Genomic DNA, 15561 nt, shown 5'->3' on the forward strand with positions numbered 1-15561 from the left:
GCTCAGCTGATGCAGCTCAGCTGATGCAAAGCCAAATCCTTTTGTATCGCAAAGAGGTGTGTTCAGGCCTTTATTTTAAAATATTATTATACTCAACTGCTTTCTTTCACTTTCTTAGGTATAAGGACACATAACCCTGATTGGCCGGAGGAGATGCTGGATGTCTCATGAGTGGAGGATGTGACGCCAGTTAAAGATCTAACAATGAAAAAAGAGAACTGGAGCTCTCGTGTTGAAGATATACTGTCCTCTTCCTAGAAGAACTTGAAGGAAGAAGTAGGAGACATTTTGATGGTGTTCAAGTGATGGCCCGTCACCTCCCTGTATGATTTCAGAAACCGATGGGTATCTCAAAGGGCTATATTTAAGAGAGCTAGGCCAGCCACGACTTGCAGCAAGCAGAGCCAAGCCAACACAGGACACACAAATGACCTGCTGTGTGTCTGACTTGAAACCAAAGCCAACTGGCTCAAACTGAGCAACTGAAGACGGGAGGCGATAGTCAACTCGATCTGCTCTCAGATCAGATTGACAAGAAGCGATTACTCAGAGAACTCTGGAATGTGTGCTCGTCTCCATTCAAGAGCATGTGGTCTGTGCAGACGACTTAATTCCAGCCTAGTCCTGGGTTTGCTTTTTTTAACACCTCCCCTAAGGTACGAGTGCTATGCAAGGCCAAAGATGCAGAGTGCACAGAGATGACTTGACTCTTATCTCCTACTATGGTATCACTTCATCAGGGTGTTACAAGTCGATCTGTATTTAATCTTTCACTACTAAGTCATATGCGGGTACTCTTGAAGGATTCTTCTGGTAATCGGCCATAATGATAACAATGAATATCTTCTCTTACACGGATCAGCTAGCCGAGCAGCCATTTTGATTTCCTCTTCTGACAGTCTCTTCCTCTCTTTAAGATCAGCAGTATTAATCCTGCCATTGGCATGATTTAAACCTGTTTTAATGATTAATGCTTTGGAGGACACTCCCTTGATTCTCACTGGATGTATGCATCTTCAACGTGCCAAAAAGAGTAAGATCAGGTTGAATATCGTCTCTTTTGTAGAGGTTACATTTTCTACTACGTCCATTTTTTCCCTCTTCTACTACTTCTACTATATTCCAAACCAATACTATTGTCTTGTTCAGATTTTAATATCTGATGACTTCTGTACTGTTTTTTTTTTAGAAGGAACTGACATGTGAAAAACAAAGAATCAAACCTCTAGTCGTTGACAGGCCTGTTGAGAACAAACACTTGTTCCTGCTGGTTCAGACGTTTCAGGACTGTTCAAGTAGCAACATACTGTATTGTATGTTATTGCATGTGTCTGGAACATCGGATACTTGACTGATTATATTATGCACACTCATTTGAGTGAACAACCATAAAAGTGTAACTATCAAGTGACGTTGTTAGTGAGGTCCTAATTTTAAACAGAGCAAAAAATAGGTGGTCCAGAAAATGTATTTCAATATGCAATAAAGATTATCCATGGGGGAGGGATTAGCAACCTGTAGGTTTTTTTTTTAAATGGAGTCTGTTGTGAGAATTGTTTGTTAAAAAAAACCAAAAAGAGGCCAAAATAATGGCTCTGGTGAGCAAGCGAAGGCACTTTAAGTTGCTGAACCTGCCCAAATCCAAAGACATCAAATATGACTAAGGTGGTGGGGAAGCAGGCATTTTCATTCTTTAGTTTAGTAATTTGATGGTGCAAAGACCTTTATGTTCTTCTCAGGGGTGGGTGCGACCTGCCAGTTTCAGGGTCACAGCACCACTCAGGGTTGGTTGTCACACTCATTGAGTTTGTCCTTGTCCACCACAGAGATAATGCACTCTTCATTGAGAATCACATTGTACTGTTGCAATATATCAGTCTGTGATTTTTGTTTTAACTTGGGGGTTTTTTTCTCTTGTTTTTCGACCGACAAATTGTCTGTTTCAATCTAACATCTAGCTCGATACTGGGTACTCTGTGTTGACGGGACATGAAGAGTGTTGAAGTGACGTCTGTTATATCGTGTTACGGTTGGGTAGTTGTAGTCAGATGTTGGGCTAAAAGATGTATGCCTACATGACACAAAGCAGTACTGTCAGTCGCCGTCCTTCCCCACCAGTGGACAGCACATGTAATACGTCTTCAAATGGCCACAATGAAGATCCCAGTGTGTGGTTTTGCATTATTGAAGTGTTGTAAATAATTATGTCCTTTTATTCTATTTGATTACTGTATTTATTTGCATTCTATGTAAATCAAAGTCTCTGTGAGATTTTGCTTTGGTATTGTTAAAATAAATCAACTGTTGCAAGCAGTACTGTATGTGTCCTTTCTGTTTAGTGGGAAGAAAAAGTATGAACCCTTTCAGAATTACCTGGATTTCTGCATAAATTGGTAATCAAATTTGATCTATGTCACAACAATAGACGGTGTGCTTAAACTAGTAACACACAAATTATATATTTTGTCTATATATTAAGTACATCCTTTAAACATTCACAGTGTAGGTTGGAAACGTATGTGAACCCCTAGGCTAATGACTTCGCCAAAAGCTAATTGGAGTCAGGAGTCAACTAACCTGGATTCCAATCAATGAGATTGGAGATGTTGGTTAGAGCTGCCATGCCCTATAATTTTTTTTTTTTTAAGTTTGCTATTCACTAGAACCGTTGCCTGACATGAACCATGCCTCGAACAAAAGATCTAAGATTAAGAATTGTTGACTTGCATAAAGCTGGAAAGGGTTACAAAAGTATCTCTAAAAGCCTTGATGTTCATCAGTCCACGGTAGGACAAATTGTCTAAATGGAGAAAGTTCAGCACTGTTGCTACTCTCCCTAGGAGTGGCCGTCCTGCAAAGATGACTGCAAGAGCACAGCGCCGAATGCTCAATGAGGTTAAGAAGAATCCTAAAGTGTCAGCTAAAGACTTACAGAAATCTCTGGAACATGCTAACATCTCTGTTGACGAGTCTACAATATGTAAAACACTAAACAAGAATGGTGTTCATGGGAGGACACCACGGAAGAAGCATCTGCTGTCCAAAAAAAACATTGCTGCATGTCTGAAGTTTGCAAACGTGCACCTGGATGTTCCATAGTGCTAATGGCCAAATATTCTGTGGACAGGTTAAACTAAAGTTGAGTTGTTTGGAATGAACACATAACACTGGAGAAAAAAAGGCACAGCACACCAACATCAAAACCTCATCCCAACTGTAAAGTATGGTGGAGGGAGCATCATGGTTTGGGACTGCTTTGCTGCCTCGGCCTGGACAGCTTGCTATCATCGACGGAAAAATTACTTCCCAAGTTTATCAAGACATTTTGCAGGAGAATGTTCGGCTGTCTGCCAATTAAAGCTCAACGGAGGTTGGGTGATGCAACAGGACAACGACCCAAAACACAAAAGTAAATCAACAAGAGAATGGCTTCAACAGAAGAAAATGTGCCTTTTGGAGTGGCCCAGTCAGTCCTGACCTCAAACCCAATTGAGATGCTGTGACATGACCTCAATAGAGCGGTTCACACCAGACACCAAGAATATTGCTGAACTGAAACAGTTATGTAAAGAGGAATGGTCCAAAATTCCTCCTGACTGTTGTGCAGGTCTGATCCGCAACTACAGAAAATTTGAGGTTATTGCTGCCAAAGGAGGGTCAACCAGTTATTAAATCCAAGGGTTCACATACTTTCCCCACCCTACACTGTGAATGTTTACACCTGGTGTTCAATAAAGACATGAAAACGTATTGTTTGTGTGTTATTAGTTTAAGCAAACTGTTTGTCTATTGTTGTGACCTAGATGAAGATCAGATCACATTTTATGACCAATTTATGCAGAAATCCAGGTATTTCCAAAGGGTTCACATACTTTTTCTTGCCACTGTACATGCAAAAGTTACATTTAGAACGTTTGTGTCATTTAGCAAACACTCTTATCCAGAGCAATTAGGGTTAAGTGTATTGCTCAAGGGACAGATTTTTCATCTAGTCTGCTCGGGGATTCAAACCAGTGACCTTTCGGCTACTGTCCGAACGCTCTTAACCGCTAGGCTACCTGCCGCCCAGTTACATACATATGTTAATGTAGGGATATTTTCTGGCCTGCAAATGTAGCCTATAGTATTTTTAAGGCTCCTGTTGCGGTTTGGCCCTTTCTATCGCTCTACTCTGTTGCCTTTACACAACTAAAGTGCCATCCAGAAGTGAGTAGGTATGGATTTGTGGAAGCACAACCCTAACCCTGCTTTAAACCACGCCCCCAGGCTTAAGGGTATGATTCAGTGACCCGGAAGGTGGTCAATTAGCATTTGTTTAAACAATTAGAACATCCCATACATGGCTTCATTGTCTATTAGCCAGAAAACAGATTCAAAGACTAAGCAGTGAGCTAGAGACCAAGCTGGAGTCAAATAGTCCTATTTATTCTGTTGAGCAGATTTTTCCATGTTGTTTCCATAGCTGCTGTCACATTGCTATCTGTGACAATAGTAAAGACGAGTGGTTGGTAGCTGTTTCTTTAGTGTGCAGGTAAAAGATTACTTCCATTTAGCTTTCTTGAACATTGGTAGGAGGCAGTTCGGCAATGTTCTTCTGATAGGCACAGAGTTGGAACCCACCTGAAAGATCGAGCAACAAGGAAATGGTCACTACCTTACATTGACAATCTGCCAAGACCCTGTACTTAGAGGGACTAAGACTTCTGGCAAGTCTGAATTTGGATGGCCTGAAAAGCTATTTGCAGCCCATGTGACATTGACACAATCTACAGCACCTGCACTGTTTGTTGCTGGCAGATCCATCCTAACCACGTATCTATGGAAGGAGTGTGAGTATTGCTAATCGAAAATCGATTGCAGAGGATCCTAACCCCGCTACAATATTAACACTACAGACTGTACACTACATAGCAATATAGCTTGTGTACAATACATACTAAAACACAAAGGCCGATGGGTTTATTAGAGAAGGAGTTTACCAGCAGCGAAAGATAAGATGATGGCCACCCAAGCTACGATGTAGGACCAGGAGAAGCGCCAATCAAGGAAGCGCTTGCCAAAGAAGTTGACCGTCACGCCAGTGTAGATGGCCAGAGCTAACAGAGCTAGGAAACCTGAGGGATGAAACAGAGTGGTGGAGGAAGAGAAACACCTGTTGTGGTCAAAGCAGAAACACTTTTTGAAGAATGGTGATGTTCAAGTCTATAAAGAAATCTATTAAATGATGTACTAAAAATAATTATTGACTGCTCCACTATCCCATACTTCCTACTTTCATAGTCTCCTTTCCTCTCCTCTACCTCATCTCCACCCCACCTCTCCCTCTCCTCTCATCCACCTTTCCCCGAAGGAACTGGACAGGTCAAAGTAAACCCCCTGTAGGTCTTACATGCTTTTAACTTTCCTGTCTTTTCAGATCGGGTGTTTACCTGACAGGAGCAGAGCGAAGCCCCCAGTCCGGACCCTCCTGCTCTTGGTGCCGTTGCCGAAGGCACTCAGGCCCAGCAATACGCCAGCAAAGCAGCTCAGCACAGACAGCAGCATGAAGGCCCTTGTCGCATCCCAGAAGGCTGTGCAGAGAGGACACCGTCATATAAGTATATTAACATTGGTAAGTGATCTCCTTCATCTGTGCAGCTATCATTTCTTGGTCTGTCAGTATGTAGGCCTACATATGTATTGGAGTTGTGTGATTCATACATTTCTAAATAGTTGGCAGCTCTGTGTTTACCAAAAAATGGTTATGACACGGTCATAACCATGTCAATGTCTGCTGGCAACTTGTCATTATATGGTCATAACACTGTCATGAAAGTAAGACAAATTAAGAGAGCGGATCCTAAAACACAAGTTAAAAGGTCGAGCGGATCCTAAAACACAAGTTAAAAGGTCGAGCGGATCCTAAAACACAAGTTAAAAGGTCGAGCGGATCCTAAAACACAAGTTAAAAGGTCGAGCGGATCCTAAAACACAAGTTAAAAGGTCGAGCGGATCCTAAAACACAAGTTAAAGGTCGAGCGGATCCTAAAACACAAGTTAAAGGTCGAGCGGATCCTAAAACACAAGTTAAAGGTAGATTGAACACTCTACTACTCAGTACTCACCCACAGTGATGGTGTGGGCGTGGCACTTGTGATTGATGCAAAACCTCCAGAGGCCCTGATTGGCCGACGCTCCCGAGTAGCGGTACTGCATCCAGAAGTCGGTCGCCGTGGAGACGATGAGGAGCACGAGGGCGGCCACCCCACAGAGTGTACCCCCTCCTGCTAAAGTGTACAGCATCAAGGAGAAGCCTGGGATAGCACAGTCCTCCTAAATGCACCGCAACTATTTTATGTAAAAAAATGAGAGAGGAATAGACAGTTAATCACTATGTATCACTCTATATGTTGTTATATCCTGTACATCACCAAGTATAGGAAAACATTTGTTACTTTTCAAAAAGTGAACCGTGTTAAGTTTTTTACAGCCTGTTTTTAAAATAGATCAGAGGGAACCATGCTTCATACTCATGACATACATTAGACAGAAGAGACTTGCTGTTGAATTAATAGATTTTTACTCCTCTGAGAAAACCAGCCAGAAAGTTTCATAATCACATAGAGAAGCGATAGCCTGGGCCTTTTTGCCTATGTAAGCCTTTTCTTGTCTTTTTGCCTTTTATAGCAGGTTCAGAGACATTGAAATACATCAAACCATCGTCAAATGCGAAACATATATTTTGTTTTTAAATAAACTTTATTCAAACTCCCTTCAACAGTTGCAGTCTAACCGAGCAAGTCTAAGTTCAAACTAAAGGTAAAGGAGGAAGGTCCGTGTTAAAATGTGCATGACAGAATTCTGTTGATACTTCAGGTTATTATTGTTGTTGGCACTGAGGGCAAGGTGATGGTGATGAACTTTCCACACAGCTCAGATCAGCACATTGTTCCCACTAGGACATCCACCAGCCCTTTGCTTTACCCTCCCCATCTGCTGGGGTGGACACGTGCTGGAGTAGACACGGGTGGACACTGCAACGGTGTGTGGCATTGTAAACTGTTTCAGCCATGAGCTCAATTTAATCAAATGCATCCGTCCTTGGGTCTAATCTGTCATACTTTCATAAGGGAACACAATGTAGTCTGATCTGTGATTAGGTTTAAAAGGAAGGACTGAAGGAAGGATGCATTTTTGAAGTATTCAAGCAGGGCCTTTATTTGGAAGTCAACCTTAACACCTTTACGCTTTAGAGTGGACACATCTCTAGTTTTATGACATGTGAAGGTGGTGACACGTACCCTAATATAAGCACACCAAAGACCTCTGCACTTCTAGTCATTATGCTAAGTGTTTAAGCAAAACAAACATTTCTAATCCATTCTAAAATGTAGTTTCATTTCAAAACCTTTTGAATGCACATTTCCATCTGATCAAGAGCAACCAAGTACAGAAAAGCAAACAAAGCTAAAGGCATGTTAATGAGAATGCTGAACAAGCTGATTCAAACCATTGTTTCCAAGTAATTCCCCCAACGCTTCACAACTAATCTTCTGATGCTAAGCAATAGATCTGTCAGCATGTTGCTCTGTGACCAGCATGATGGGGTGCCATACCGCGCTGGCCTAGTTATCCATCCACCATAGCTGCTGGAAAGGGCAATGTGAAAATATATGATGTGAAGAAATATCCACGTCAGCCCAGTACAGTTCAGGGCAGCTCAACAGTGAGAAAAGGGTACATTATTCCATAGTTGCCATTTCAATTCCTGCAGCAGCCTCAATTCATCAGAAGACCAAAAGCTCTAAAACAAATGAAAACGGGCCCATTTACACAAAAAAAAAAAAAATTCAATTAATTACTTTTAATTCTTCATATACTTTAATAACAGGAAAGGGCCCCAAACCCAGGGGTATCTCCAAAGATATGGTTTTGTATAAAGTCCATAAAAAAAGGATAGATACCTGTTGGTTGCTGTCTCTGTCCAGGGTAGTTGGCTGTCTGCGTGCGTCTATCCTTTTTAAGCCCTCCACCCATGGCCCTTATTGTCCGCCTGTACAATAGAGGGAATGATCGAGTGCAACATGTGAATGATGGTAATCCCTCTCTCTCTCTCGTTCCCTCGTTTACCATCTCTCTATTGCACACCATTACCCCTGGGTCCTGTGCCTCCCCTCTCTCCCTCTAACCTGTACGCTTGCTTATTCTTCCCATGTCTTTAACCTTCCCTCATGGCCTCCCCCCCTCTCTCCCTCTAACCTGTATTCTCTATGTCTTAAACCTTACCTCTTCTTCTCACTTTCCTCTTTGTATCTTTCCTCTCAGAAAGTGGCTGATCAGCCCTGGCAGGCAGCGCTCTACATCATGGGACTTTGTGGCGAGGGCCACGACCCCCCGAGTTCAACCATACCCGGGCTGGGTTCACTATGTTCATTACCGCAGTAGTGGGTACCATCCAGGGTCAGAGTGGTGGTGGGTACCATCCAGGGTCAGAGTGGTGGTGGGTACCATCCAGGGTCAGAGTGGTGGTGGGTACCATCCAGGGTCAGAGTGGTGGTGGGTACCATCCAGGGTCAGAGTGGTGGTGGGTACCATCCAGGGTCAGAGTGGTGGTGGGTACCATCCAGGGTCAGAGTGGTGGTGGGTACCATCCAGGGTCAGAGTGGTGGTGGGTACCATCCAGGGTCAGAGTGGTGGTGGGTACCATCCAGGGTCAGAGTGGTGGTGGGTACCATCCAGGGTCAGAGTGGTGGTGGGTACCATCCAGGGTCAGAGTGGTGGTGGGTACCAGGGTTCTCCAGGACTTAGTCCAGGGTCCTCCAGGACCTGGTCCAGGGTTCAGCCCTATATTAACACCACCCTCAGAGGGTGTCTCAGGGGGAGTTGGGATATGCAAAAAATACAACTTTCCAATTCACAGGTTTATAATACACACTTGTACACGTGTGAAATAGGACAAATATAAGCACCCACCACTGCATCTGTTTCAGCTAAATAGGGTTCAGAGAGAAGACCATAACAGTGAATACTTGAGTCTGGTGTGTTATAACAGAGCTGGATTGAAAACCTGCACAGCCAGCTCTTCGGGACTGGAGTGAGACAACCCTTCAGTAGTAACCCTGGTTACTGCCTGTTGCCTGGTATAGGTCTTGGAGGGCCCTGGAGTAGTCACTGCCTGTTGTCAAGTATAGGTCTTGGAGGGCCCTGGAGTAGTCACTGCCTGTTGTCAAGTATAGGTCTTGGAGGGCCCTGGAGTAGTCACTGCCTGTTGTCAAGTATAGGTCTTGGAGGGCCCTGGAGTAGTCACTGCCTGTTGTCAAGTATAGGTCTTGGAGGGCCCTGGAGTAGTCACTGCCTGTTGTCAAGTATAGGTCATGGAGGGCCCTGGAGTAGTCACTGCCTGTTGTCAAGTATAGGTCTTGGAGGGCCCTGGAGTAGTCACTGCCTGTTGCCTGGTATAGGTCTTGGAGGGCCCTGGAGTAGTCACTGCCTGTTGCCTGGTATAGGTCTTGGAGGGCCCTGGAGTAGTCACTGCCTGTTGCCCGGTATAGGTCTTGGAGGGCCCCAACAGACAACGCAGAGATCATCCCTGTTCAGATAGAAGTTGGGTCATTGTGAGTCCAGTTGGAGCAAGGTCCTGACACCTGCCATGGTCCATGACCTGCAGTAGTATTAGGATGTAGCAGAGCAGTTCAGAGTACTGCAGATGGAAATGTAATGGACATGTTTCTCTATCATGTGGAGTAGAGGGTTGTGTACACCTTGCATTTCTATCTGCAGTATGCTGAACATCGGGCCAAACTGAATAAAGCTGGGATTCAATCCAATCACGGGTTATAAGCAATTTCTGATTGCGTCGACATATGCAGCATTTACCGTGAATGTAATCTCTGCAAACACAGCAACATTACCTTAATACCAGGTGCTAACATGGGTCCTGATCTTGTCCACATTCTGATTGTGCCCTCATTTTTAGACCAGTGTAGATAAAATAACAGATTGTGCCCTCATTTTTAGACCGGTGTAGATAAAATAACTGATTGTGCCCTCATTTTTAGACCAGTGTAGATAAAATAATTGATTGTGAAGGTTAGAGGATTGTTGGGGTGAGGTAAGAAAAAACAAACGCGTATTTGAACTAGAAAAACATGTTTTACAAACCACTGTCAGCACACTTTCTCCCCAAACTAAAACCACAATGGAACAGAAAAAGGTTTTACTCCAAAACAGCTTGATACTTTGTTTTAATTAACAATAATCAAAACAAACCATATAGGCAATTCTACAAAGAATACAAAAATATTCATTTTCACCAACATCTGTGTTCAAATAGAGCTGATCTATTCCAAAATCACACATCAACAGAACAGAAACATAGAATAGGTGTGCATAGGGAACTGGGTGTGTGTGTGTGTGTGTGAATATTTTTTCATTGAGGACATCTCTTCAGTGGCAGGTTATATGAAGCCCTGTATGTCATCGTTATAGTCGCTGTGGAAACCCTCTCTGTGGGACTGTTGTTGCATGTGAGGGTGGTGGGATGTCTCTGAACTGGAGGTATAACTGCAATGGAGGGGGAAGAGGAAGCTGTCGGACCACATCTGTCTGCATCAGAACCACTGAACCTAACTCTTCCCTGACCCGCAGCCTGCAGAGGTGAGAGAGAGATGGCACACACTCTACACACACACACACACACACACACACACACACACACACACACACACACACACACACACACACACACACACACACACACACACACACACACCACTATTATTCATCTGTTGACAGTTTGTGTGTGTGCGCATGTGTCGCTCTTAGTTGTGTGCATTTTATCCAGTGGTTGAATGCCCTTATTTTAAGTCAGTCTGGATAAGACGTTCTTCAGCTAAATGCAAAAAAGTGAATATTTGTACATGTGTCTTACCGTGGTGTGGCCTCCAGGTGCTCTCCTTTCGGTGTAGCAGTATATCCTTTAGTGGGTGAGAAAGAGTCGACCAATTGACAAACTGCAGGAAGTAATTCAAAACCTCACTGTCCGCCTTCCCCAGCAGGTAAGGTTGCTGCAACAGTAGGGAGGGCTCCAGGCCTGCCTGAAGTAGCGTGGGCAACCAGTAGGAGGCATGGCATACCATGTCGAGGGCCTCACACACCAGCCCACGCAACTCTTCTGGACTGAGTGGGCTGTTGCTCTGCTGCTCTGGCCTAGAGCAGAGCGAGATGGTCCTGCTTAGCTGCTCTGGTCTGGGGATGCTCCTTTGTTGTAAGACATACTGCAGCACATCGGATTTGCACATGGCCAGAATGTAGAGCCATTCCCGCCTGGTCAAAGTGGCCCCTGCGGCTACCAACAAGCGTGCCGAATCGCTAAAGGGCTGGAAGGATGTGCATTTCAAGGCGAGGGTGTAGGCGAGTGGCGATGTGGTGTCTGAGCTGAAGAGGGAGCTACAGTCCTGGGCGTCTGGGCTGAAGCCGGCCCTCAGCAGCAGATCTACACAGTGGCTGTGATTGTTCTTCACAGCAGAGTACAGCGGACTCAACTCACCCTCTCCACGGTCACACACCCGGTCTGTCACAGCAATCAGCCTGGCCAGGACAGTGTTGTGGCCGAACTCAGCAGCTGCGTGGATGGGGAGCTGTGGCCAGTTGTCGGAACAAGACAGGTTCGGGTTGGCATTGTGGTCCAGAAGAATCTCCACACAGCCCTCGTGGCCCTCCTGTGACGCAATCAGCAGCGGTGTTGCCAAGTCTGACGCCTGGGCGTTCACATTGGCACCTACAACCCCAACATGTAAACAACATACAATGTTTATACAGCGACTTAAAGGCCCAATGCAGCCATTTTTATATCAATATCAAATCATTTCTAAGTAACAATTAAGTACCTTACTGTATAAGGTGCATTCACACTGCATTTCCGCCCAGGGCTAAGGGAGATTTTGGCCCTGGTCTAAGTGAGTCTTCAGACTTGTGCATTGTAAAGTGGGCTAGCGCCAACATTAGCCCGGGGCTAGCAGGCTCTGGGCCAGAGCAGGGTTAGCACCAACTTTTTGGGGCTAGCCCCAGAAACATGGTGCCAAAATAGCCAGTGTGAAACGGGATCAAGAACAACGCATAGAATTCACTGTCCAATCACAATAACTGCACTTTCACTTAATTAGCACGTGATGCGTTCTGCACGCTATATTAATAAGTACATTTATAATATTTCATCCATCCATATGCAGACAAAAACTTACTTTAATCCCTGCAAAAACATTGGTTGTTATGGCTATTTTCTCAATTTTCATAGCTTTTCTATTGTCATTTAATTGGATATATCCATGATAATATCGTTGCATGATTTCGCCTGGATCAGAAAAGTTAATGTCTCGTTCCTTCATAGCATTCTCTGGACAGGTGTGAGATCGCATTTCGAAAGTGAAACATTGTTGCCGAGGTCAGACAGGCAGACTGCAAGGTTTATACAAACCATCACTTTTGGAAATCAAATGCTAGGCTAGAAGCAAGAGGACTTCAAATGCTAGGCTAGAAGCAAGAGGACTTCAAATGCTAGGCTAGAAGCAAGAGGACTTCAAATGCTAGGCTAGAAGCAAGAGGACTTCAAATGCTAGGCTAGAAGCAAGAGGACTTCAAATGCTAGGCTAGAAGCAAGAGGACTTCAAATGCTAGGCTAGAAGCAGGAGGACTTCAAATGCTAGGCTAGAAGCAGGAGGACATCATGTGTTAATAAATGTCTTATTGTTTATAACATTGGTCGCGTGGCAGAGAGAGAATGTTGGTCGCATGTGTGTTTGTCCGTTAGCCCAGGGCTCTGGAATACAAGTGTGAATCCTTAGCCCAGGGCTAAAGCTTAGCCCAGGGTTAACAAATGGTTGTGTGAACACAAGATAAGCTAAGACTAAGGCTAAGAACAATGCAGTGTGAAAGGGCCTATAGATTTCCATTTAAAAATGGGCAACAATTGCTTTTTAGCAACAATAAACAACCTCTGAAGCAATCATTTTGTTAGGGCTGTCGGAGTGGTCTATGTGGGGAGGGTAAAATTGAAAACTAGCTGTAATCGGCAGTTTTGGAACTTTTTGTTGTTGGTCTAATAACCAATTTACTGTGATGTCACCATGGAAAGCCACAACTTTCGCCCTTGCAAACCTGCTCATTAGAAGGTCCTGTGTAGATTGTATTTTTAACCAGCAACTATCAGGAAATAACACATCCAATTTTTACACGTTTCTACAGTGCTTGTTTCATCAGCTGTGGTACAATATAATATAAAACACAGAGAAAAAAAAACAGAATTTTGACTGAACTGGGCCTCTTAATTTTTTAAAAATAAATATATATTTTTAAATCAGAAAGCGCACACACAAATGTGTACCTGCGTCAGCGAGGATCTGGAGACACTGCTTTTGTCCGTACTGTGCAGCCACAAACAAGGGAGTGATCATGTGGTCATCAAACACCTCCAGGCGACACACGCCCACCAGGATACGCACAATGTCACTGTGACCTTTATAGGCAGCCTGATGAAGGCAGGTCCAGCAGGAGGCCGTGTGTGTTCCGTTAACCTCTGCCCCTTTCCGCACCAGCAACTCCACGATATCTGTGTGCCCACAGTCTACTGCTACACACACACACACACACACACACACACACACACACACTTTTAATAAGATCTATAACACAGTTCAAGAGTTTTGTCTGTGTGGGTGTGCCTTACCTGCGTAGAGAGGGCAGGACAGGTCATTGGTTGGCTGGTTGATGTCAGCGTGTGCTCTGAGGAGGAGCTTGACCACGTCCAGGTGTCTGCGCTGCGCGGCCAGGTACAACGCCGACTCACCCTCATGTGTCAGAGAGCCCACGTAGGCACGGCAACCACGGGAGGCTCCTGCTGAAGAGCCAATGGAAAGAGGAGCCAAGGAGGTTAGTGAAGGATCCACTTTTAGAATATTGAAATGCCCCTTTTAGTTGCCCTGTTCAGATAGGCTATATTTCAATTAATTGAAAACCCATCCTTTCACTAATTGGAAAAGACTTGACAGGTGAAAACAATATGGTGGAAGCTCAGCACTAGGTTGCAGTGGAGGCTGGCTCATAATAATGGATGGAATGGAGTCAGTGGGAATGGTACCAACCACATCGTTGATGTGTACGACACTATAATGGAATGGTACCAACCACATCGTTGATGTGTACGACACTATAATGGAATGGTATCAACCACATCGTTGATGTGTACGACACTATAATGGAATGGTATCAACCACATCGTTGATGTGTACGACACTATAATGGAATGGTATCAACCACATCGTTGATGTGTACGACACTATAATGGAATGGTATCAACCACATCGTTGATGTGTATGACACTATAATGGTACCAACCACATTGTTGATGTGTACGACACTATAATGGAATCAACCACATCGTTGATGTGTACGACACTATAATGGAATGGTATCAACCACATCGTTGATGTGTATGACACTATTCCATTGACTCGATTCCAGCCATTTATGAGCAACCTCCACTGTTAGGTTGGGTTTTCACTTGGTCAGTTCCTTCAGATCAGAGCAATGAAGGAGATGGATTTATTTTATTTTTTACAAAGAGCCATAGAATTAGAGAGATGGTTCCCTTCTCTCAACTCAAACCTTACCAGCAGCCTTAAGTAGCTGGCGCACACATACGATGGTCCCGGCGGCTGCAGCCTCGTGGAGGGCGTTCCAGCCACGGTTATCCCTGCTGTCCACACTGCAGCCTCTCTGGATCAGTAAGCTCACACGCCTGGCATTTCTCTCGCGTGCTGCCACGGCAAGACTGGACACCGTGTCGCTGTAACACTCAGTAAAGTCCATCCTCCTTACCTCTCACCTGAACGACTCTGACAAACAAAAGACACGGATATAATAGGACTATATAATGAGGAACGAGAGGCGACGGAGAGATGGATGAAAGGACAAATTGGAGAGATCAGAAGAGATGTGGGGGAAGAGGGAAAGGAGGTCCACTTAATATAGCCTGGAACTAGATCGGTTTGTGCTCTTTTCAACTCCGTTGCTATCATTATCGAGACAAACAATGAGTTGGGGTGATGGCACAAAAGGATTGGCATGCAAACAAATTTCAATAGTCTAATATATTAACTTGTATGTATAACGTTAGCTATCGTTACTTCTCTGTGGCTACTAGAAGTAGCCAAAATCCTCTAGTGGTGGTCCTGGCTAAGCTAACGGGTTAGCTAGCTAACAGAAGTAATAGGCTTGTAAGACTGCATGTTTAGTCGACAGAAGTGTGATTGGCTATCAGAATTATTCTTACGCTGCTACAATTTATAATAGGACATATTAATTCAATAAGAAAGCACTTTAGCTACCTTTTCTCGTCCTTTCAGATGTTTGCAACATCGACAAAACACCCGCGTTGAACCACTTCCGTACACACTCGATGTATACCCTATCATTGGACTAAAAGTGAAAACCCCGCCCATCCAGCGGGCCGAGGATGGTGACGTTGACCAAGGCGTTCACCAATCATGAGCGAATGATGCTGGGAACATAGTTTAAGAGAGAAGG

At 44.2% G+C, this 15561-nt stretch overlaps 3 protein-coding genes across 9 annotated transcripts in view; 1 reads left to right on the forward strand and 2 right to left on the reverse strand.

The window, feature by feature from the left end:
- LOC106574150 (GRAM domain-containing protein 2B) overlaps positions 1-2313 on the forward strand; it is a 28276-nt gene extending 25963 nt beyond the window's left edge. For all 4 annotated transcript variants that reach the window (XM_014149789.3, XM_045697381.1, XM_045697382.1 and 1 more), the window contains exon 12: positions 119-2313. In XM_014149789.3, the coding sequence (XP_014005264.1) occupies positions 119-134 (16 nt within the window). In that variant the 3' untranslated portion in view covers positions 135-2313. The remainder of the gene's footprint in view (positions 1-118) is intronic.
- A 2091-nt stretch (positions 2314-4404) lies between these two features.
- lim2.2 (lens intrinsic membrane protein 2.2) lies at positions 4405-10030 on the reverse strand. Its single transcript, XM_014149788.3, has 6 exons — positions 8266-10030; positions 7944-8032; positions 6105-6327; positions 5430-5570; positions 4980-5114; positions 4405-4620 (listed from the first exon to the last, which is right to left on the reverse strand). Exons 3-6 carry the CDS (start codon positions 6280-6282, stop codon positions 4550-4552), a joined length of 525 nt encoding a protein of 174 aa, XP_014005263.1. The 5' UTR covers positions 6283-6327; positions 7944-8032; positions 8266-10030; the 3' UTR covers positions 4405-4549.
- Positions 10031-10206: 176 nt separating this feature from the next.
- On the reverse strand, positions 10207-15466 carry asb3 (ankyrin repeat and SOCS box containing 3). Of its 4 annotated transcripts, none has more exons than XM_014149786.2 (6): positions 15363-15466; positions 14646-14870; positions 13703-13870; positions 13361-13606; positions 10910-11758; positions 10207-10658 (listed from the first exon to the last, which is right to left on the reverse strand). In XM_014149786.2, exons 2-6 carry the CDS (start codon positions 14842-14844, stop codon positions 10462-10464), a joined length of 1659 nt encoding a protein of 552 aa, XP_014005261.1. In that variant the 5' UTR covers positions 14845-14870; positions 15363-15466; the 3' UTR covers positions 10207-10461. The 4 variants fall into 4 exon arrangements, with proteins under 4 accessions (XP_014005261.1, XP_014005262.1, XP_082818902.1 ...); XM_014149787.2 differs by having other exon boundaries at positions 13361-13603; positions 13703-13873; XM_082962776.1 differs by having other exon boundaries at positions 11528-11758; positions 13703-13873.
- Positions 15467-15561: the final 95 nt, after the last annotated feature.

The sequence above is a fragment of the Salmo salar genome, chromosome 16 (assembly GCF_965601325.2).
Source record: "Salmo salar chromosome 16, fSalSal1, whole genome shotgun sequence".
Classification (NCBI taxonomy): Eukaryota; Metazoa; Chordata; class Actinopteri; order Salmoniformes; family Salmonidae; genus Salmo; species Salmo salar.